Raw genomic sequence first — 24,383 nt, 5'->3', positions numbered from 1 at the left:
CAGTACAGCCTGCGCAGATCATGATACATCTTGTTGCTACCAGGGTGGATAGACAGCTTGGAATGATGGGCTTCTTGCAAAACCTTTCTTTTCAGCTCTTCATTGGATGGGACTACCAGTCTATCCTTGTATCTTATGACTCCTTGCTTATCAATGCTAAAATGAGGTCCACGCCCTTCTGCTAGCAACTTCTTGATGTGAGGAATCTCTTCGTGATCTCCCTTCTGTTCCTGAATAATTTACTCCAGCAATTCTGAGGTTAATGTAATCTGAGCTAGCACCTCAGTGTGGTGGAGTGATAAGGGTATTTCCTCAACCTGATGCGACTTACGACTCAAAGCATCAGCCACCACATTGGCTTTTCCTGGATGATAGTGGACTTCCAAATCATAATCCTTGATCAACTCTAACCATCTCCTTTGTCTCATGTTTAACTCAGACTGAGTGAAAATATACTTAAGGCTCTTGTGGTCCGTGAAGATGTGTACTTTGTTACCTAATAAATAATGCCTCCAAATCTTCAGAGAGTAAACTACAGCAGCTAGCTCTAAATCGTGGGTAGGGTAGTTCACCTCGTGCTTCTTTAGTTGGCGCGAAGCATAAGCTATCACACACCCCTCCTGCATAAGCACACACCCCAAACCCGTCTTCGAGGCATCACAGTAAACATCAAAGGGCCTCTCAATATCAGGTTGAGCCAACACAGGAGCAGTGGTCAGAAAAGTCTTCAGGGACTGGAAAGCTTCTTCACAAGCTGGACTCCAAACAAACTTAGCTTCTTTCTAGAGCAGCTTAGCCATGGGCTGGGCTATCTTGGAGAAATTAGGGATGAAACGTCGATAGTATCCAGCTAGCCCAAGGAACTGATGGATCTAGTGCACAGACCTTGGAGACTTCCAATCTACTACATCTTGCACCTTGCTGGGATCCATAGAAACGCCCTTAGGTGTCAACACATGTCCCAAAAACTGCACTCGATCAAGCCAAAACTCACACTTGCTGAATTTAGCATACAGCTGGTGCTCCCTTAGCCGAGTCAGTATTATCCGGAGGTGACGGGCATGCTCTTCCTCATCCTTGGAATAGATTAAGATGTCGTCAATGAAAACTACCACAAACTTATCTAGCTCCGGCATAAAAACTGAGTTCATCAGGTACATGAAGAAGGCCGGGGCATTGGTGAGGCTAAAAGACATCACTAGGTATTCATAAAGTCCATACCTAGTAGAGAAAGCTGTCCTTGGTATATCCTGTGGCCTGATCTTGATCTGATGATAGCCTGACCGGAGGTCTATCTTCGAGAACACCTTGGCACCAGCTAACTGATCAAACAAAGTATCAATGCGGGGCAAGGGATACTTGTTCTTGACTGTTACCGCATTAAGGGGGCGGTAATCCACACACATCCACAGTGTACCATCCTTTTTCTTCATGAAAATCGCTGGGCAACCCCATGGTGAAGAACTTGGGCGGATGAAACCCTTGTCCATCAACTCCTCCAATTGCTTCTTCATTTCTGCTAGTTCTCTTGGGGCCATGCGGTACAGACGTCTGGAGATAGGAGCAGTACCAGGCTCGAGCTCAATGGAGAATTCTACCTCACGGTCCGGTGGCAAACTAGGAAGATCTTCAGGGAAAACATCAGGGAACTCACATACTACTGGAATGGAGGTAAGATCAGGAACGGCTTTAGCATGGGCAGCAATAGGTAAGACCGGTTCTGAGGGTATGATGAGAGACATCCTATCCTCAGAAGACGGAAGCCGTAGCTCTACGCTTCTTCTCTTCATATCCAATACTACCCCATACACCCGCAACCAGTTCATCCTAAGAATAACATCAATGCCTTGTCCAGGCATTATCATGAACTGTAGACGGTACGGGTGGGTGGCTAATACCAAACTTACTATATCCGTACGGGTATTGATAAACATCTGAGAACCTGCAGTACGGATCTTATAGGCATACGGTATAGCCACAAGTGATAAATTGTGCCGCTCTACAAACCCCATGCTCATAAAGGAATGCGATGCACCAGAATCAAACAACACCAAAGCTGGATGGGATTCGATGATAAACATACCAGCCATAACTGTCTCTTGATGCACAACCTGTTGAGCATCCATGAAGTGCACCTGACCGGATCTGCTGGGCACCTTCCTCTTGATGAAAGTCCCCTTAACCAGCCTGGAATTTGCAGACGGCTGAGATGGCTGAGCTGTCTGCTGCTGAGGACACTCCCTGGCATAGTGGCCCTCCTTGCCACACTTGAAACAAGCACCCGGCTGTTCCCGAATCCCTGATGAGGTGGGACCTGCTGTCCCTGAGTCTGCTGGGGCTGCACCTACTGCTGAGGTGCCTTGTACTGAGTAGCGGAAGTATGTGAGGTCTGCTGGGGTGACCGGAACGGTGGCCCGCCGGATGGTTGATAGGACCCCCGCCTCACAATTTGCACCTTCTGAGTATGAGGGTGGCTGGAGGATCCAGCTGCTACCCTCCTCCGCTTCCAATCCGCCTGAGATGCCTGCTGAAAACCCTTAAGAGCAATGGCGGCGTTCATCAGAGCCCCAAAGGTCTGATAGTTTCCCAGGTACAGTTTCTCCTGAAGAACGGGAGTGAGACCACGAAAGAAGCGATCCTTCTTCTTATCATCCGTGTCCACCTGACTACCTGCATACTAAGCCAAGTGGTTGAACTGATTCACATACTCCATTATCGTCCTGCTCCCCTGACGCAACTCCATGAACTCGGTCACCTTCTGGTGGATAACGCCAGCAGGTATGAAGAACTCGCGGAAGGCGGTGGAGAACTCCTACCACATTGCCGGATGATCCAGTAGCTCCACGGCAAGGAAAGTCTCCCACCAGGCACCTATAGATCCCAAAAGCTGCTAGGACGCAAAGTGCACCTTCTGCTCATTGGCCACTCCGAGCAGCCGAAACTTCTGCTCCAGCATGCGAAGCCAGTGCTCCGCCTCCAACGGATCGTCCGACGGCATGAACGTGGGCGGGTGGGTCTTGAGGAAGTCCTGATAAGAGGACTGTCCCTCAGGACGGCGAGCACCACCCCCATTTCCGCCGTTGCCTCCGGGGCCTCCACGGGCGAGACCCGCGACGGCCTGTGCCATAACCTCCAAGGCACGAGCAGTCTCCTGTCGAGCAGCGGCTGACTCCCGACGAGCAGCTAACAACTCCACCATGACCTCCACGGCGGACAGCGGCGGAGGCCGTGGTGGCGGCGGGAAAGGATGAGGAACCAAAGGTGGAACCTCTCGAGCTCCCTCGTTGTCACGCTCAAAGGCCCGAGCACTATCACCATGGCCCTCGTTGGCCGCTCCCGAACTGGTGCTCCCACGTCCGGACCTCAGATTCATCTGTAAGAGAGACGAACCATCCATTAGGACACCCTTCCGATTAGAATCTAGGGATTAAAGAGATGACAGCACATTTTATTAAAGTATTCATTAAGTTAGTCCTACCCATTTACTACTTTCATTATACGTGAAGGGGAATTCCTAGTGCAAGTAAGATGCTATATATGATGCATGCTTTGACCTATACGTTCACTCAAGCTGGAATATAGCGGCGTTCGTAACATGTTCGGCACATCGCACACTCACTCTCCGTATACTAAACGATTTCTTACGCAACGTAAGTCAGTGTACCTGTAGAAAACTGATTAGGTAAAACCAGTGCCGCTATCCTAGATATACCATATAGCTAGGGCTTATACTTATATAACTTAACTTAATCGCATCCTACTTTTCACAAAACTTTTGTTGGTCAAACTTTTAGTTTTGTAAAAGAGTGAGGAACTCATGACCATTATTGGCTTTGATACCAACTATGGCAGAACCACCCGAAATAGCGTACTTACGGAGGCGCTCGTCTTCCACCAGACAATAAGCACCCCGAAAGCCACTACCGCGAGCGGTATCCGTCGGACACACCCCGAGGGAGAGCCCGAAAGATCCACATTTTTCCCCAAGGATCCAATAATGAAAATGAGTTACAACACAAGTCCATCTCATACATTAGGGTTTCTGAAAAGTACATTATTACAATACCAAATACAGAGTTTGGAATGATAAACAACAGAATATTAAAAGATACATCTAGCGATAAGATAACGAGGATTTCGTCTGAGCCCACCAGAAGAATCCTCCACACAAGGTACTCCTCAAGCATCATCTGCAATAGGGGTAAATAACCCTGAGTACACAATGTACTCGCAAGACTTATCCGATAGTGGGAATACTCTCCCGACTCCAAGGAATATGCTAGGCTTTATGGTTGCTGGTTTTCTTTTAGCCAAAAGCAGTACTAATAGTGAGTCCTTATTGATATATTATTATTATCAGCCGTATTAAGTTTTTATCTAGTTAGTCTATATAAGCACCTATGCTACTTTCGAGCAAGAGTTGAGCAATCGATACTGTTTCTTCTCCTTTTCCACTTCCAGTTCTTACTATGGTGCTAAACCGTAGACAAGCCGTACCGAGTAACCCGACGATTCGCGAATCAATGTGCCCAGCTGGGTGCCCCGAAGACACACACCCTGCTTGTACCCCGGGCACAAGCGGGACTAACCCACCACTCTCCTGTCCCGGGTGTCTAGGTCCCCGTCCAAACTTGGACTCCAAGCCCCCGCCTCTGAATCCCGGACTCAGTGCGGCGCAAGGACCTCCACCACCTCCTCTTCCCATCAGTCGGTCCGGAAAGAGCCGGATCCGCGACAAGAGAGCAGCAAGTCTTCCCTGCGCCCATACCCAAGTATGTGCTCGGGACAAAAGTCTGTGACTTGCCTAGAGTCATATGCAATGACCGGTCCTTAATTGACATAGACAGGGAAAAAGTGTAACCGGGCTATGCCCTATTGGCTGCAGGACACAACCCCTCACACCCACCAGAATCCAATCCACATCCCTGTCCGGTCACCATTTTTCCTTTCCATTATTTTATCATGATATTCTAGTGTAATCACCTATTTGCGAGTAACGTCAGGTTACTCACGCTACCGACATCCTGAGCATAGCAGCTACTCGACCTGCACTAGTAGGACTCAAGGTGGATATATCTATGCATGTAGTTTCCATAAAATGCCTGTAACGTAAATACATATCATATAAATATATTCAGTGATCATTTAAAAATAGGGGTTATGCACCGGGGCTTGCCTTGGGCAGGTGCCGAGTCAGCAAAGTCAGTACCAACAGGCTCCTGGTCTCCCTCCTGTGTGAAAAGCTCCTCCTCGTACTCCTCGATCACCTCGTCGTACTCCGGATCACCGACGGGTACGAAGTCTACCTGTTCGTGATCTACATGAAATGACGATGCAATGATTACACTATGACAACAGCAATTCTCAATGCAAAAGTACCTCTATTACATTGCTAAGCGAGGTCTTTCTACTAAAGTCTAAGCTATATACCAGTCCTACTAACATGTATGACCGCGCCCTATATTCATATGATGACTACGGATATTCATACTCCTAATGCCAGTTTACGATAAAGCAAGGATAATAATTACGGCATTAAACAACTCGTTCTATGGTTACCGTTTTTACAACAAGTATATAAATGCCTAAGGAAAACTATGGTAACAATTTCAAAGCTAAAGTTATCGTCGGTTTACCACAACAAATCTTGCAATTAAAGATCGATATACCGCTAAGCCCTCTACTTCAAGCTTATGGGCCTACCATCCTAACCACTAATGGGGAACCAACTGTACTAACAGGTAGTCGATATTTTTGCAAACCTAACAAACTTTGTTTCGCTATTTTTGGACAATCATGCAATTTACTACTAATTATTGAAGTTCAGTTCATAACCTAAATAGATAAACAATTTCTAATACAATGAAATGGAGAAAACGAAACCTCCCTGACCTACAAGAGCGAGCTCGTTCCCGTGAGCAACATCGAAGGCGAGGCCAGCGCACGAGCTAGCGAGCACCAGGGAGCACTCACTGACACCCCTGCGTTGACGGTTAGGTTGGAGGCGATCTGAGCAAGGCTGGCCACGTGAGCTCGCGACGGTGCGGTGGTGACCGATGGGGACACTACCGTGGCGGTGGGGCTGGCCTGCTGCGATGCTAGGACTAAGGTGCGCGGGGTGCTCAGGAGGACATGGCGAGTCTGTGGGTGCACTGAATCGCCATGAGGTGCACTGCGGGACTGGCTCGCCGCTGGAGGGCGTCGGCACGGCCTTATGGACCCGGTGGCACGGTAGTCCAAAATTGAAGCACAGTGAGTCGAGAATGGCAGCGCGGTGGGGTAGGCTAGACGACCGGCTGTCTAACGGAGCTGCAAGCAAAGCCAATTGGAAAGCGGTTCACCCACTACGGCGAATTGGAAGAAAAGGGGTCGCGACGGCAAGGGGACAATGGATACAGAGGAGGTCCCGTCGCGGTATGGCTCATCAGCGACGTCAACGCTCGGTACTGACTTGCCTGGCCATGGGGAACCTCAGGGCGTGCTCCCGACAGCCGTTCGCACGGTCGCAGAAGCAAACGACAAAACATGGCATGGCTCGCCTGCGGGTACTACCAGCCCACGGACACCGCAACGCGACATCGAGGTGATGGCGAAGCAGGCCGTAGACCAGCGCGCAAGCAGCCAAGGGAGTCCAGGCGTGGTACCAACGTAGCCGCAGGCGACGCGAACGCGGGACCCGGTGGCGACACGGCCATGGTGGCGCAGAGCAAGGCGCGGGCAGAGCACGGCCGCGATCCGGGCGCCACGCGTCGGTCGGCGAGGCGAGCAGCAGCGAGGCGGAGCGTCAAGATGCGCGGGGCGTGCGAGTGAACGGCGTCGTCAGCCTTGCTTACGAATTATTTCAGCAAAACGTTACAATGTAACACCAGGGTGTTACATAATTACTATTATTCTTCTCAGTTGGGCTACGAATAATATTGAAGTCACCACCCATTATAATAGGTACGGCCTCCTTCGAACATATTCTAACCAATTCTGATAAGAATTGTGATTTGAACTCCTGCTGTGCTGGGCCATAAACTAAAAATAAATTAAATTTAAAATCCTCTTCTTTATGGCGTGATTTAAATCTAATAAAAAAGTTACCCTCTTCTATCTGAACAATATAAAAAATTTAAGGATTTATCCCAAGAATCATGCCACCAGATCTACCTCTCGGAGCCATGCAATGCCAAAGAAAATCTCTACCAGCGCAGATATTATTCAATGTTGTTTGCGGGAAACTGGCCCTCCCAGTCTCTGATAAAGCAATAAAATCTAAATCCTTTTCTTTTGTCAAGTCAGATAGAAATCTGTATTTTTTTAAATCTGCGAACCCATTACAATTCCAAAAAATTCTTTTCATCTTGAACAATTTTTATTTTTTTATTGTTTCTCTTTAGTTTAACCTTCTTAGATCGTGATAGAGGGGTCTGCAGACACAAAGGGTCGCAGCCCCCATCACAAAGATCTTCAGCAATATCAGCACAAATTAAATTTAGCATCTCTATGTCCACGGTTTCTTCAACAGAGCAAACAGTAGAAATATCATCAATGACATCATTCTGAATATTTAACACATTACTCGAAGTTATTCTACTGGATTCAAGATCTTTTAAATTTTTAATTGATTCTGAAATTTCCTATGCATTGGACCCAAAAGAAACACCTAATATACTAGCTGACTGCAACATAATAGAATCATCAAAAGAATCAAAAGACTGGGTTTGAATTTCTTTACCTTTGAATGAAGAGTTTTCTAGATTTTCTACGCTTTTTAATTTCGAAGCTTTCTCCAAAGAATCTTGCTCCGATGTAGACGCTTTTCTCTTGCTAGATCTCACTGGTGACACTGTCCCACTACCCAGTCCTTTATTCAACGTACTAGTTTTCTACTGTACAGAGCCATCTATTAAACGTTGATTTGTTACTATTGAAAAATACCATAATCTCGCCGGTACGGCCGGTAAGTTCAACCGAACCAAACAAGTGGACTCCAATCCATCGCCAGCGCTGGGGCCGTATGTCGACGATAGGACTCCCGTAAGAAATTCTCACCAATCCACAGACGAGAGTCCACTGTCCACTGCACCGGGGCTGGAGCCTGGAGGGGACATAAAGATCCAAGCGCTGTGGCCCGGGAATCCAAGCCGCAGACAGGACTCCCGTAAGAAATTCTCACCAATCCACAGCGGCCAGCGGCCGGCCAGCCACACTGGGGCCGTTCGGCTGGGCTAAACTGCAGGTTTTGGCTGGAGCAGGCGAGTAGCCAGCTGATTGCATTTCATTACACCCCGTGAGAGGAAGACTAAATATTACAGTCTCTAGCTGGTTGGCTGGCTGTATGGATATTTATAGCTTATTTAAGCTAGCAGTCATAGCATCTTCGAGAGGATCTTTATATCTTTTATAATTTATAAAAATAAAGATTTTGGTGAATAGAATTCTCTCTAACATTCTCTTTGATTGGATATCTAAATATAGATATCTTCTGTTTTGAATTTCTCACTAGAAAAAAATGAGAACAAAGATGACTTTTTGATTGCACATGAGATATAAAAAAACTATTAGAGGATACAAAGATATATGAAGCGATTTTGAATCAAATGATTCTCCAGATAATAATCTAGAGATTAAATTTTAGAAAGCCTCTTGAAGATGCTCTTAGTTTACCCATGACTAACTTTTTTTCTTTCATAATATTTTATTGTTATGTGATTCAGCTGACTGTAAATTTATAGTCCATCTCTCTTTTCTCTCATTTTTCCTCCATCTCAATATTCAGCCTATTAAGAATCTTTTATTATATTTGCTCTAACCTACTTCATCTTAAATTATAAGATATTTTTTATTTTTCTAGATATATTTATTTTATTGTATATCTAGATCCATTATATATCAAATGTACAGTAAAGACAATATATTAAAACAGCCAAAATTTATTATAATTTGGAACGCACAGTGCAAGAAGAAGAACTAGACTAGTTACGAGCGAGCCTACGACGACGTGGGTAAAAGGCTCAGTGGCTCACGGTTGGAATAGTCCTAGGCTAGCTTGCCACAGAATGCGTGCAGTCGACATGATTGCCTGCTGTGGTTATTGCTATTGCTAGTCCGCGGCTCCTCGCAACAACCATGTGGCACAGGACACGTCCTGTCTGTCCCGGCGGACTGACAGTGTCCACCCACGTGACGCGCAGCCCAGCTTTTCTGCAGTCCGTCCCGTCTTGTCCAAAGTCCAACCCGCCAGTCTCTCGGCCCTACCTCTAGCCATGTGTCCAAATATCACGCGGCTTCGGTGGAAAACTGAAAATAAACAACGACACTTTTTTTTTTAAATGAACAGCGGCTTACCGCGTCGTGAGCCATGGCGCGTCAATGCCGCACGCAGCACACCCAGCCACGTTATCGGCCCTACTCGGTGCCACGTTGGCAGCCTCGTCGTGCCACCATGTATGATGTGACGGCTTAAATTCATCATGCCGTGCGAATAGACGACCAAAAGTGTTAGATTTGAATTTTTTTTAAATAGTATCCGTTTTAAAAATACTTTCTCCATTTCTTAGTCAGGGCATGTGCTATGTATGATGAAAAATTTTTTAAACTAATCGACGTGAAGCTGATATGTATCTATATTTTAGAATTTTCTTTAGAAATCTATATAATTTATATTAAGGAACGCAAGAAGTGGTTTAAAAAATGTGTTAAAAATAAAAAAAATCACTTTAGATAAAGCCCAGGACACATGATTCTTCATAAGACGTGTACTGATCCATACCTGCCACTTGATCTCCATGCCAAATAATGAACCTCTGGTAGCTCACTGTACTGGGTGCTGGGCCAGTAGTAAGGGGCTATTTAGTTATTCAAAATCTAAACTTTGACACCATAAAAAAAAAAGATTCTCTGTCACATCAATTTTATGGTATATACATGGAGTATTAAATATTGACGAAATCAAAAACTAATTGCACAGTTTAGTTATACTTTGTGAGACGAACGTTTTAAACCTAATTAATCAACAATTAAATAATTATTACCAAATACAAACAAAATACTACCACGATTCCGACGGCACAACTTTGGGCGACTAAACCAGGCCTACGATGCAAGCGGGCCAACCCATTAGGTCCTCGGAGTCTAGCTAGCTAACTGTTGTACAACATGTGATGCATGCACAAAGGACCACAATCTGTCAATCCTAGTCCCTAGCTAGCTCCTGATCACCTAATCGGCGTGTCATCTTCACCACGTGATTGTTCATTATTCATGATTCACAATACAGGCCTGTTTGCCAGAGCTCCTAAAGCAGCATCTAGAATAAATAATCTAGACATATTTTTTTTTATCAAATGGCTCCATAGGAGGCTCACCACTAGAAAAACAACCTAGCCCAGCCCATTTATCTGGAATGTATATACCACCTGCTGCACCTCATTTTCTATCTCCAAAAAAACACCAGACACCATCCTCAGTCCCATCTCTCTCTCTCCCTATCTCTCTCTCTCTCCCTCTCTCTCTCCGAGGACCCTCCAAACTAATGAAGATAAACTGAGGGTCTTTCTTCGGCCTCTCCCGGCTTAACCAAATGAATCTTGGTTGTCCCAAGGTAGATAGTACTCATCATCTTTGCAGCCTTCATCCTAGATCTATTTACAAGTCAAGAAACATTCATAATCCACATCATTTTATTACAAACATAGTTCTTAAGTTTACATTACAAGTTCTTAGTTCAACACAACACACATCACATCGAAGTTTGGTGGAAGGAAATTTAGTTTTGATACACATATTGACCCTGTTTCATCACTCCACCTTGCAACAAATGCAAATCTAAAGTAAAAGGTGGCTACTATTGTATCAAGTTTAAAATTTCGGTGCAATAGGTGGACATTATTGCATCGAAAATAAATTTGCTGCAATAGTATTGCATTTTGGTGCAATAGCTAGGACCAAGGGCACCGATTTCATCAGATTGATAGTGTTGAATTCTGATGCAATTTATGATTGCTATTGCATCGATTCAGGAATGTTTCGATTCGAGCCATGGTCATTATTGCATCAAAAGTTTTATGTTGTAAGATGCTAAAACATATTGTTGGACCATGAGTGCCTCGAGGGCCTAGGAAAAGGACGCAATGGCATAGACGCATCGTATTGCGCTGCAATAATTTACTTACTCACGTCGAACCAAGTTTGGAGGTTGATTTTTGCGTCTACAGTATCAAAAGTTCAGTCTTCACGTCCATGGTTTGATTTCGACCAACACTGGAGCTGCTCTTAGCTACGCCGAGCCCCACCTCAGGTTGAATCCATGGGTTACCCAGTCGCAATGAGACTATTCTTGCCGTCTCCAAATTAAGATCATCAGTATGAGGGACAGTCTGATCCAAATTTAATGCTGCCGTTTAGTAACAGAATGCATCAACATCAGTATTGTCAGGAAGAGCAGCGGTTCTCACGAGGTGCCTCTCACAAGGTTAGAATCTTTCATTATTCATGTAATGACTAATGAGTATGAGAAAGAAAAATGCAAAAGTCTGAACATATTTTGCAGTTTCAACAATGGTAGCAGCAACGGTGCATTATTCTGCTAAAATCTTTGTAGTAGTAGGATTGTTTATACCACACAACATGGCCAGTGGCAGGGGACGATCGGCAGGGTGGATGGAAACAACTTGGGCACTTCCAGTAAGTGTTCTTCATCACTGAATACTGACTCTCAAAATCCTTATCCGCCCACCATCGCTGAATACTGACTCTCAAAATCCTTATCCGCCCACTACACCAACGGCTCACTGTACATGAGCTAATTTTTTAGTTAATTTATGAAAACCAAAACTCAGATGGCTAGCAAGATTTTAAACAATTATACAATAATATATTGATTTTTATTTCATCGCTGGCATGGTATTCTACAAAGTAGAGATATTTCAAATCAAAGATGATAATGCAATGCGGGATAAGAAACCTCGTAGATGTGGAAGGTCTGTGCATGACTTGAGTGAATCGGCAACCTCGTTCTTCGCCCTGTTCTTTTGGGCTTATTTCACTGATAAGCCATGAAGTACGGCTTATAAGCCAAACAAGCCCAAGCAAACAGGGTGCTTCTTGATGGGCATCGCCCTACCTCGTGCGTGCCTGGGAGTGGGGTCCAGTGAGACAGAGGTACCACAGATGACGGCCAAGCGAACTGCCGCCTGTGGTGGCGGCGGCGGCCCCACTATTAGAGGGGCGCCAGCATGTAACTACACCAGCAGTCGGATCCAGGCTATGCTTGGACATGGGTAGGCCCAGGCCTAATCCGGACCCATGACGAGATTAATTATAGTCGGGTCCAGGCCCCACTATTTTTTTTGAGAATTACACAATACAACATAGATGTCCATAACACGCACGCACATTCACTCTTATGAACACACGTACGCAAATCCTACCCCCATGAGCACCTCCGAAGAACTGAGACGACGGATATCGAGATTCACGAAGTCACTACAGGCACCTCGCTTTCGACGGGGACGGGGATGTCGCTTACTACTAAAAGCATGGCACCGTTAAATCCTGGAATAAATCCAGGAAAATGCAATTATCCGTGCCAAGTCGAGGACTTGAACCCGGGTGGGTAGGTTCCACGACAAGGAACCCAACCAACTAATCTACGACGATTGGTTCACGATTAATTATTGTAATTAACTATTTAAATAGACTGCTTTAAGATTCGTGCAATTTTTTTAAGAGGACCACCAGTGCAAAACTAAAAATAGATTGCTGTCTGCTCTAGCCTTGAGACGCATGGATAATATTGTTAGTCGCCAATACGATGGCAATGGTGGAGGTGCAGGAGAGTCGTGGTTAGGAGGAGAATGAGGTTGTACCCCTCGGCTCTCTATTTTGATTATAGAGGGATAGAGATAGGCTAATTCGTTCTTGATTCCCAATTGTTAGTGCCCAAGAGGTATACATAGGCCTGTGGCCAGCTTTCAATCACTCCCCTAAATCTCTCTATCTTATTTCCTTTCTCTCAAATCGATCGCCTTCTTAGCTAAGTTCTAACCTTGCTTATGTGGCTTGATTAGTCACTGGTAGCTGCCTGTTTGCCGTGCCTTTTGAAGGACTTGCCCCACATGACATCTCTCCTCCCTCGATGGCAGCTCATCTATGAGCTAGAATGACGGATAGCATAGGATGTAGGAGTCGACATCCTCTAAGGTTGCGGCGGAAGGGGCCTAGCTGAGCTACCGAATGAGGACTTGGTAGACGTCACACACCAACTAGGCCTTCGTGGCTTGTTTTAATACCGGAAGGGCTGCACCGTGGTGCATGGGCGGCAGCTGCGGGGGCAACCTCTGGAGGTTGTCCGTGGAACTTCTTGAGGAGGCCCACATGGAATACACTGTGGATGCGAGCGGCTGGCGATACCTCTAGGAAGATGGTCACCATGTTGATTAGCTCAATGACATGGTGGGGCCCGAGCAGGGTCGCAACTTGTAGGCGATGGCTGTAGGCAGAGATAGGGGCATGCAGTGGTGCACTTGGAGCCAGACCCAGTCCCCCACACTAATGAGACGGCCCTATCGCACTTGTCAAAGTGTTTCTTGTAGGTGGCCTACGCTGGCTCCAGCCTATAGCGGACATTGCCCAGGAGCTCCTCTTGCTCCTCCATCGTCTTGTCCACTACAGCCACTCGAGTCTCGCTGGCCCCATAAGAATAATTGAAGGGGGTTGCAGCCATAGGCAATGCAGAAGGGGGTGTCGCGAAGGGATTTCTGGAACGACATGTTGTAGAAAAACTTTGTGCATGGAAGCCATCGGAGCCGTTACCATGGTCGATCACCTGTGATGCAGCAGGGGTGCATGGTGATCACCTTGTTGGTCGCCTCGGCTTGACCATCCGCCTAGGGGTGGAAGGTGAACGTCATGTGACGCTTGGCACCAGAGAGGGTCAGTAGCTCAAGCTACAATGTTGACATGAACACCAAATTATGCTCGGAGACCAGGGATGCTAGCATGCGAGCAAACAATCTTGGCGAAGAATACCTTGGCAACAGCCTCAACTGTTTAGGGATTGGATGATGTGGTAGTTTCAAAACCGGTCGACGATGGTGAGGATGATCAATTTTGTGCCATCCTTAGGGAGCCTTTCGATGAAGTTCCGAGCGACATCAGCCCACATCGTTTTCGGAATAGGCAGGGGCAACAGGAGACCCACGGGTTGAAGGTGTTCCGTCTTGTAATGCTAGCATGTTGAGTAGCTACGGACATAATTCTGCACTAGAGAGTGGAGATTAGGCGCATGGAAGTCACGGCACAGGCGGTGAAGAGTGCGATGGATGCCCCGGTCGTCGGTGTGCACGTTGTTGACCAAGTTCTATAGGATTCCTGAGGACGGCAGTACATATAGAATGGAGTCGAATGTGACCATGTCATCCACCAGGGCCTAGTGGCTGTTACGGTTCCCCATCGTGATGTCATCGTGAAGGGCCACTAGACCAAGGTCAGCGGCATGGCACAGGCAGTCAATGAACTACAAACGTGGGGTAGCCAAGGTGAAGTCTTGTGTTGCGTTAGTGTCACGACAGTACAAGTCATCGACGACGACATTGGTGTAGACGGGCTTATAGTCCACCATGAAGTCAAAACCGGTTAAGAAACACCCTTCAACTATTAAAACCGGACAAATTTGGTCCTCGACTGGTTTCAAAAGCGGTTTTCTATTTTCGGGAGGCGCCAAAATTTTATATTATTTTTTGAGCATCTTAACGTCCTCAAATGAAAAAAACTCAAAACTACAAAGTTGTAGATCTTATTAAGAGCTACAACTTTGGTATAAAAAGTATTTTTATTTAACTCCATATAAATAATATATTAGTGCTCTAATGCGACAAGCGCTAGTAGGCGATTATTATGGTGCTGAAATTTTATATTATTTTTTCGAGCATCTTACTGTCCTCAAATGAAAAAAAAAATAAAACTATAAAGTTATAGATCTCATCGAGGTCTACAACGGGCCTCCGCTTCGCTCCGTCAGAAGCCCGGCCTATATCCTGGAGTGAATTTGGAACAACTCCAACAAACTCCACCTTGAGACAAATTCATCTTGTATCATAAATCAACCCTTCATCCTAAATATAACAAAGATAGAAAACCACTAGTGCCAACAATAGTCTCTTGGACTATCCAATTAAACCAACTAAGCTTGAGCACAGCTCAAACTTAGCAACAGGAACAGGCTTTGTCATCATATCAGCAGGATTATCATGAGTACTAATCTTGCATACCTTCAGCTTACCTTCTTCAATTACATCATGCACAAAATGATACTTATCCTCCGGCCCAAGCCTCCGGCGACGGGCCTCCGCTTCGCTCCGTCAGAAGCCCGGCCTATATGCTGGAGTGAATTTGGAATAACTCCAATAAAATCAGATAGAGAAAAGCAAAATCACAAAATAAGAGGAAACGGGAGCCTCAGGCACGACGACGCGTGGACGGTAAACACTAACTCGATGGTGGACGGCAAAATCACAAAATAAGAGGAAATGGGAGCCTCAGGCAGATGGAAATCAGACGGTAAATTTTTTTTTTACTAACGTGTCCAGTCCAGCCCCATTGGTCGGCAACGCGCTCCAATTTGAAGAGTTAAATATGAATGGTGGATGAATAAACTACATAAAGCAAGAATCATGCGAGATCTATTTGGATATGTATAGATGTCTGTGCAATATTGGTGCAAGTTCTGTATTTGTTTTGTTCACTTTGACTTGCACCAACCGCATCCTACAAGTTTGTTGTTAATTAGATCCTCTTCCCATCCCAAAAAAAAAAACTCACAATGAGAATCCTGACTTACGTTAAGGGCCAAGAATTTTTTCGAGTGCCAAACTAAAACCGCCAAGAAAAGTGTAGTTTACTTGACTGGGGATGTAGGCCTCCAAGGAAATACATATTCTTGAGTGCTAAATCAAACCACCAAGGTAATAGCTTATTTCCTTGAGTGCTAGTCCAAAGCGCCAAGTGAATTCCATGTTTCCTTGATTGTTATTACAAGCTACCAAGGTAATTCCCCATTTCCTTGGGTGCTATTCGAAATCGCCAAGGTAATTCATATTTTCTTGAGTGTTATTCGAAACCGTCAAGGTAATTCATATTTTCTTGTGTGTAATTGGAAACCACCAAGGAAGTTCTCATAGCTTTGAAATTTAAATTTTTTGAAATTTTTAAATGACCTTGGATTGAGATACAAGCTAAACCAAAGTTATAGTATTCGACAAGATCTAAAATTTTTTAGTTCAAACATTTTACATTTAAAATCGTTTAGGATCTCAAATATTCATTACAAGATTCAATAAAGTGAATACAAAAGAAAAGAATATTTCACTTAGTCACAAGTTGCTTGTAGGTCTAGTAGTAAGTGTGCTTAAAATGGAGCCTCAAGTCCCAAGTTTGATTCTCTGGAGGGCATGAAAAAGGGCTTTCATTGATTTTTTTTCTCTTCCTCTATATTTCCTTGGTGGTTGCTGGCCCTCAAGGAACCTAATTTCCTCGACGGTTAGGAACATTTCCTCAGAGGTTGTTGGCCCTCAAGGAACCTCGGAGGTTCATAGCTTACGAGGGATCTGGTGGTGAAGAATCAACCAATTTTATTTCAGAAAACAAAAAAAAAGTTATAGGGTGAGAATGAAGACGATGGACCATTCCATTATTCAAACTAAACACACTCATCTAGTCATGTGTTGGTGGGCACCCACTCCAAAACTTGATGTGGAATTACTAGGTCTCCCTCAACCTCCCACTTACCCTTCCATCGTGCTGAAAAATTAGTCTATAGCTTTTGTAAGGAGGAATTTGGATTTCGCCTACCTGTAAATGGAAGTATAATAACAATCCGTAAACTTTGCATGCATGTTTCTGCTTTGGTTTGAAGTGTTTTGAAGATTATTGTGTCCCTTTCTAGCTCTGATTTGGTTTGAAGCGTTATCAAGCTCTCAAACGTTGAAGTCGAAGCTAACACAATGAAGTTTTTTTTCTCGAATACGCAAAAAATTTATGCATCATTGTAATTAAGAAGGCGAGTTTAACCATACAAACGACACGCTTCTGACGAGCGCCTTCGGAGGTCTTACAGCTGTAGACTGGACCGTCCTAGCAAATAATTTCGCTTCGATTGTACACAAAAGGTCTACAACCAAGCTAAGAGCAATACTGCAACCTACAAAGCTGGGCGCCTCCGCTGCTGGCTGCATGATCCTACTCTGGCATCTGAGAAGAGCACGTTGGTTTTTCTACCACCTGTTGTCGGTCATTGGGAACAGCTCGTCCCAGACCTGCAACTTGGCTCGACGTCAAGTTCCCTGCGAATATAGTGTCGTATGCTCCCTTAGACACGTATGAACCTGGTGCTGGCGGCGGCGTGAAGCCCATCTTCTTCATGAGTAGTACCTCCCCCGCTTAGAGGTTGGTATGTGCGCCAGCAGCAATCCGTCTGCTCCTGATTGGCCGGCGCGATTTGAGGTTGCCGCCTTCTGCGTTGGTGGACTGGCGATTAATGACGACTTTTGCTTGTGCTGCGCCTCCTCGATGAACCATGTGAGACGCCGAGCAGCCTCACGTGGTGTGGGCATCACGTCGCTTGGGGTTGGGCGAGCCCACCGTAATCTCGACGCCGAGTTGTCCAACTCATGGTGGCGTGAGTTGTGGTAGGTCGTGCACCAGCGACAACGTGGAGTCCGTCGTCCGGTGAGTTGGGGACTGAAACAAAACAATGAGTTCCCATAGGCACCATGGTAGAAACATTGTTGTCGCGGGAAGACCACCGGACACACAGGTCCCCTGTCGTTTTTTTTGACGAATGACGACTAATCCATGACGTGCATCACATGTGTCGTATGTGCGTGAAGCATGTGGGACTGAAACATAACAATGAGTTCCCATAGGCACCATGGTAGAAACATTGTTGTCGCGGGAAGACCACCGGACACACAGGTCCCTGTCGTTTTTTGACGAATGACGACTAATCCATGACGTGCATCACATGTGTCGTATGTGCGTGAAGCATGTGGGACTGAAACATAACAATGAGTTCCCATAGGCACCATGGTAGAAACATTGTTGTCGCGGGAAGACCACCGGACACACAGGTCCCTGTCGTTTTTTGACGAATGACGACGAATCCATGACGTGCAGCACATGTGTCGTACGGCGTGAAGCATGTGCCAGTAGCCCAGTATGACTGTATTATGAGCAGGTAGCTAACTCTCTTCACTTGGATGTGGATGCGTGCCAAACTTCCGTATACTGTCGCTGAAACAAAATTTGATATTTTAGTACTAAAATATGATATCATATTTAGTGTAGTAATAAATAAACACACAGCTACTATGCAGCCATGCGACGACACGTGTGGTACGACTATTCTTGTTAGCTTGGTGCACTGCACACTTGCATGCATATGTCCATGCTCATGTAGACTGAGAGTTCGACGTGGACGTGTCGGGGGCGCCGAGACCATGCGAGATGCATGACTTGTCGGAGCTAGCTCTCTTCATTTCCGTCATGCTTCATGCGTGCGTGCAGTCCATGGGCTGGCAAGTAGGAGTAGATCGAAGTAGCATAGCAACCACCGCTGTGGTCCGCGGGAGTTCGTCCTTTGGCTACTTGTTCCTTGCCTGCTCCGCCGTATATTTGTCTCTGTCTCTGGAACCAACGTAGAAAGTATGCATGCAGCACGTGCGGCGTACTATATATGTACGTGCGTGAAGCAGTGCGCTTATTATATTATACTACATATATGTATATACACATCACTACTGGAAAATCGAATTGTTATGTGGGTGAAGAATTTTTCTGTGCGTTTTTTCGACACGCACAGAAAAAGTATGATTTTTCTGTGGGTTTCAAAATATCCCGACAGAAAAATACGAAAACCCACAGAATAATTGCATAATTTTTCTGTGCGTGACAATACACACACGGAAAAAATCAGAACTCACAGAAAAATAAAATTTATTCTGTCGGTTTTTTAAAAACGCACAGAAAAAATAAAATGCACGCACAGAAAAAATGCTATTATTCTGTCGGTTATTTTAAAACGCACAGAAAAACAAACCCACGCACGGAAAAATAACCCAGAAGTCCTAACCCTAACCCGCCGCGGACTCGTCCGCTCGGCTCCTCGCGCACGCACGTTCTCCCCACTCCCCTTCTTCTTCCCCGCCGCACCCTCCCCTCCCCTCCCCAGCCCCCCACACTCCCCTCCCCTCCTCCCGCACCCGCACCCGCCCATCCTCCGCTCGATCCCGCCCCTTCCCTCCCTCCCCTTCTTCCTCGGCGCGGCCGGTGCCGCCCCTTCCCTCTCCCCCCCCTCCCCTACCTTCTTCCCTGGCGCGGCCCCTCTCCTCCCGCTCCCCACCGGCGAGATCCGGCGACCGGTGCCGCCCCTCCCTCTCCCCCCTCCCCTACCTTCTTCCCCGGCGCGGCCCCTCCCCTCCTGCTCCCCACCGGCGAGATCCGGCGGCCGGTGCCGCCCCCTCCCTCTCTCCCCCCTCCCCTACCTTCTTCCCCGGCGCGGCCCCTCCCCTCCCGCTCCCCACCGGCGAGATCCGGCGGCCGGTGCCGCCCCCTCCCTCTCCCCCCTCCCCTACCTTCTTCCCCGGCGTGGCCCCTCCCCTCCCGCTCCCGACCGGCGAGATCTGGCGGCGGGGGCCCGGCGGCGGCGCACCCCAGGCGGCGGAGGGGACGGCTGCGCGGGCCAGGGGCGAGTTGCAGCCCCCTGGCCGAGAGCGCAGCGCGGCTGGGCTCCGCCGGTGGCCGGCGCCGTGCCTACTCACCGGTGCTGCCTCCTCCCGCCGGTCCGCGTCGGTTCTTGTGCTCCACGAAACCCTAGCCTGCGGGTAACAATTCATGGAAAACTATCATATTTACATTGACAAAAAATGTGCTAGGTATGCCTTGTTAGCTGCTAGGCTTTTGCTTGCATAGTTGCATCTGTTTAAAATTATGTTACACATATTTTCATCTTGTTACACATATTTACATTGCATAGTTTGTACTTATTTCAGTTTATGGGTTGGTGATTCCAGTGCCTTTAAGTGCCAGTAAGGATAAGACCTGTGAATTTATATGATGACTAGCAGTAGTAACATTTGTATATTTAGTAAAAAGTTAATATTTCTATGTCATGTGTTGTGTTAGTATTAAATTAAAAAGAGATCTAGTGAGATTGATATGTGGTTCGTAGTAGAATTGAAAATACAGTTGCATAATCTTGCTGGTTATTTGTTCTTAAGTTATTGCACAACAATTAGTAGTTGTCATCTTTCAGCAACCGAATTGTTCGGATTAGTAGGAGGTGCTAGAGCACCACAATAATCAGTATTCAATTGTTAGGATTAATATGAGCATGCTTGGGATTGATGGCTTTTTTGCTGTTGTTTTTTTCCTTCCCCGAGTATGCATGCCTGCTTGGCTGCTTCTACTATAATATTTTTTTACTGGGCAGCATGCATTGCTGAAAGGCCCTTCTATGAGGATAGTTTTTTTTAAAATAGTTTAGTAATGATAAGTAATCGGATCCAAAAAAATTCAGTTCTGGAAATATTTTCAGAGCAGCATTATTATCGGATAAGAACCTTTCTGTTGCTTCTTTCCCCTGTACTAATGACATCATTTCTCCAATGGCAGGGCTGCAGACAACCAGGTATACTGCGCTTCTTTGTGTTACATTGTCTCTTTGTTCCAAGTGAGTTCCTTCTCTCAGGCTTTTTTGTTACATTGTTTCAGATGGGAAAACTGAGGTAACACATTCAAAAATATTTTGGGGGTTCATCCTGCAGCTTGGAGATGCTATGAAACCCCAGTTTCGTGCCGTGCTGCTCTCCCCTTCCCTAACTATGCCTTATGACTTTTTTTGTTTTGTACTACTCTTGAGTGGCTGTGATGAATCAAGTTTCCATTAGAGAACTTCTGCACTTTAGCACCTTATGAGCTCATACTTGGGATATTTTGTTCTGTTTGCTACTTAACTAGGATGGCTTGTACCAGTACAAGCAACCAGTTCTGTGGCCAGTTCAATTCCCATTAGAGAGGGAGAATTAAATTAAGCTCCAGGTGAAATTAAGTTGCAGTTGTCATACTGATAATGGGTAAATCTGAGCCATTTCTCGAGTTCTTTTGCTCTTGATAATGGGTAAATTTCTGGAGATGGTCACTGTCTTGTGGTATTTCTTCTGTGAAATTTTGGAAACAATATGACGCATGTAAGTTGTCTAAAAGGAAGCCCACAGTCCACCAAAATGTTTGTAAGACAACATAGCTCTCAGTACTTGTGTTTCTATTATGCATTATTAAGCAACAAAGATATTTTTGTGCCAATATTAAGACCTTTCCCTATATAAAGAAATGCTGTCATTTTTGTAGGTATAATAGGTGCATCAAATGATTTAAACTTCGTATTATGATTTGTGAAGTAATTTCTAAATTTTCTATGAAATGCTGAGCTGCGATTATATCGCCAGCCATCATATTTATGATTGTTTCTGATTCCTTAGGGTTTGTTGGGAATGTTAGCTAATGTAAAAGAAGCATAATGCACACATCTCCAAATCAATATTAAAGTTTAAGTTCATCATTGCTAGATTTATGCAAATTCTTGCTTGTGAAACTGGCAATAGATACTAAGCACCTATTGGCACACTCTTTTTGTCTAATTTTAGTTTTTTCAACCTAGGCCAATGTAACTGCAGTATAAGCAGTATGAATTGCCTGTGTGCCATCTATGAATTGTATAACCAGAGCAATACATGTTGAAAAATCTGTAGTATCCTATTTTCAGTATTTGACTAATACATTTTTTTTACCAGAGCACCTGCTTTGATGTTAGTCCTTATTTTTTTGTATGCCATTGTTGATAAAAAAAACTGACATACCCTGTTATGCTTAAGGAAGATGAAAGTGACATGTAAGATTAACTTTGATAAATATGATGGTATACAATTACTTGAGATATTTGACATGCAAGATAGATGATGCTAAAGTTACCCTTCTGTGCAGAATCCAGCTTGGACAACCAGCTACTGTTAAAGTTGCAGCCAACTTGATTAGGTTGCTAGCTTATCAGAATAAGGTATGTTCCATAGCATTCCAGCACAGACGGTAAGTTCTCTCTATTTTTGTGCAAATTTTCATGCTCAGTTCCCTCCAGAATGTGCCTTATCTCAATGCTGCTAGACTCCATGCTGTTTACTCTTCTGTTACTTGATTCATTCACTTGCTTATCTCTGGTGTATTTTCTATGACTGGGCTGGCGTTTGTTATATATGTTTTAGCATAGGTGAGGCGAGCTGGTCCGAACCTCATATTTCAGAAATTAAGATAACTCTTCTGAATGTACTACTGTGTATTTAGTTTTGAGTGGTACTGACTACTATTTTTCATGAGAGGAGTGAAACAAGAAGTGCTGCCATGATGCTGATAATTATTTATCTGCACTTTGCTATTTTTCCAGCGCATGGATGTTGGGTTCAGGCCATAGGGTCTGGGAGGGATGCGTCCTTGAGGTCACACCCCTGCATGTTGGAGCAGCGCTTGTCTGCCTCCACCATTCGCGTACCTTGTGACTTTTTTTGTTTTGTACTACTCTTGAGTGGCTATGATGAATCAAGTTTCCATTAGAGAACTTCTGCACTTTAGCACCTTATGAGCTGGTACTTGGGATATTTTGTTCTGTTTGCTGCTTAACTAGGATGGCTTATACCAGTACAAGCAACCAGTTCTATGGCCAGTTCAATTCCCATTAGAGAGAGAGAATTAAATTAAGCTCCAGGTGAAATTAAGTTGCAATTGTCATGCTGATAATGGGTAAATCTGAGCCATTTCTCGAGTTCTTTTGCTCTTGTTCTTTTGCTCCAGGTGAAATACTGTTAACCCAGGAATCCTGTAGTGCATCAGTGTTATCCCATGGACTTTCATTTGATTTCCCTGTATTCCATGTGTCTGATTCTTTTGGGACTTTCAGATGCTCATCAGACTCCATCTTATCTTTCCCACCCCAACTGGATCCTGCATTAGACTTGGCATTTCGTCTTCCAATTCCATCTCCAGCATTTCCAGTTACCATCTGCCTTCTTTTTGCCCCTGGCATTTCTAGTTGCTGGGATGCTCCCAATTGCCATGGCCATCATCAGACTTCTTCTCCCAGGCACTATCACCTCTATTTCCTTTTCTTTTGTCAAATGTATTTTCTGATTTGCCCCATGGGTCATTTTTATTTGATGCCTCAGGAGTGCTGGACTTCTTCTCCCCATGGGACATGTTAAAGCATGGTTTGGTCAGCCAGGAATCATGATCCATGTTGATTTGGCTAACTGAATTGCAAAACTATGATCAATTGTGGTTGTGAAAATGTAGAATTCACTAGTTTATTAGTTTGTGGTACTTTTAGAAAAGTATTGTGGCACTATAAGTGAGGTAGCAGTAGCAACCTTCAATGTCTGCATGGGTGGCGGCCCGAGGTTTAGGCGGGTTTTTGAGAGCTGGAGGCTCCGACTGTGATCAGGGGAGCCATGTCGTCTCTTAGCAGGGAGCTGGTTTTCCTCATCCTGCAGTTCCTCGATGAGGAGAAGTTCAAGGAGACGGTGCACAAGTGAGTACTCGCCATGATCATGAATGGGGTTTTTGGAGCCTTTCTTTGCTGGGTGAGCTGGGATTTCTGATGCTTTTTGCGGTTGTCCGTGCAGGCTGGAGCAGGAGTCAGGCTTCTACTTCAACATGAAGCACTTCGAGGACCTCGTGCAGGGCGGCGAGTGGGACGAGGTGGAGAGGTACCTCAGCGGCTTCACCATGCTGGAGGACAACCGCTACTCCATGAAGATCTTCTTTGACATCCGCAAGCAGAAGTACCTCGAGGCCCTTGATAGGCTCTAATCTGTTAGCTTTAGTTTTAGGTATAATATGACTCAATGATGCATGCTGGTACTTTACTCATCTTGACTGAGACTTGAACTTTGAGATGAGATGGTAATGCTTTTGAATGTATTGATGTCGGATCATTTGAACATCATCTCTATGTAGCCCGGATGTCATTAATGAATGTGTTGAACATTTGGATCTTTATATGTATGCTATCTATTATATATTTTTTTAATCTGGGCGAAATGAATTTTTCTGTGAGTTCACCTAGACCGACAGAAAAAAACATGAGTTTTTCTGTGCGTTTATTTCTTTTTTCTGTGTGGATTAACACACAGAAAAATTAGTTTTAATCTGGGCGAACACAATTTTTCTGTGCGTGCGAGACCCACAGAAAAATTGTTTCTGACGGTGAACCCACAGAAAAATTGGATTTTTCTGTCATTATATTTCTGTGGGTATTTTTCTGAGGGTACACCGTCAGAAAAATATTTTTCTGACGG

General features: G+C 45.2%; 1 protein-coding gene across 1 annotated transcript; it reads left to right on the top strand.

Moving 5' to 3' along the window:
• The first annotated feature begins 23,364 nt into the window (after positions 1-23,364).
• On the top strand, positions 23,365-24,000 carry LOC136485944 (protein TOPLESS-RELATED PROTEIN 2-like). The gene is made up of 2 exons (XM_066482737.1): positions 23,365-23,614; positions 23,709-24,000. The coding sequence occupies exons 1-2, from the start codon at positions 23,535-23,537 to the stop codon at positions 23,893-23,895; spliced, it is 267 nt and encodes an 88-aa protein (XP_066338834.1). The 5' UTR covers positions 23,365-23,534; the 3' UTR covers positions 23,896-24,000.
• The last annotated feature ends 383 nt before the right edge of the window (positions 24,001-24,383 follow it).

This window comes from Miscanthus floridulus, chromosome 10 (genome assembly GCF_019320115.1).
Source record: "Miscanthus floridulus cultivar M001 chromosome 10, ASM1932011v1, whole genome shotgun sequence".
NCBI lineage: Eukaryota > Viridiplantae > Streptophyta > Magnoliopsida > Poales > Poaceae > Miscanthus > Miscanthus floridulus.
This window is presented reverse-complemented; position numbering and strand designations above follow the sequence as displayed.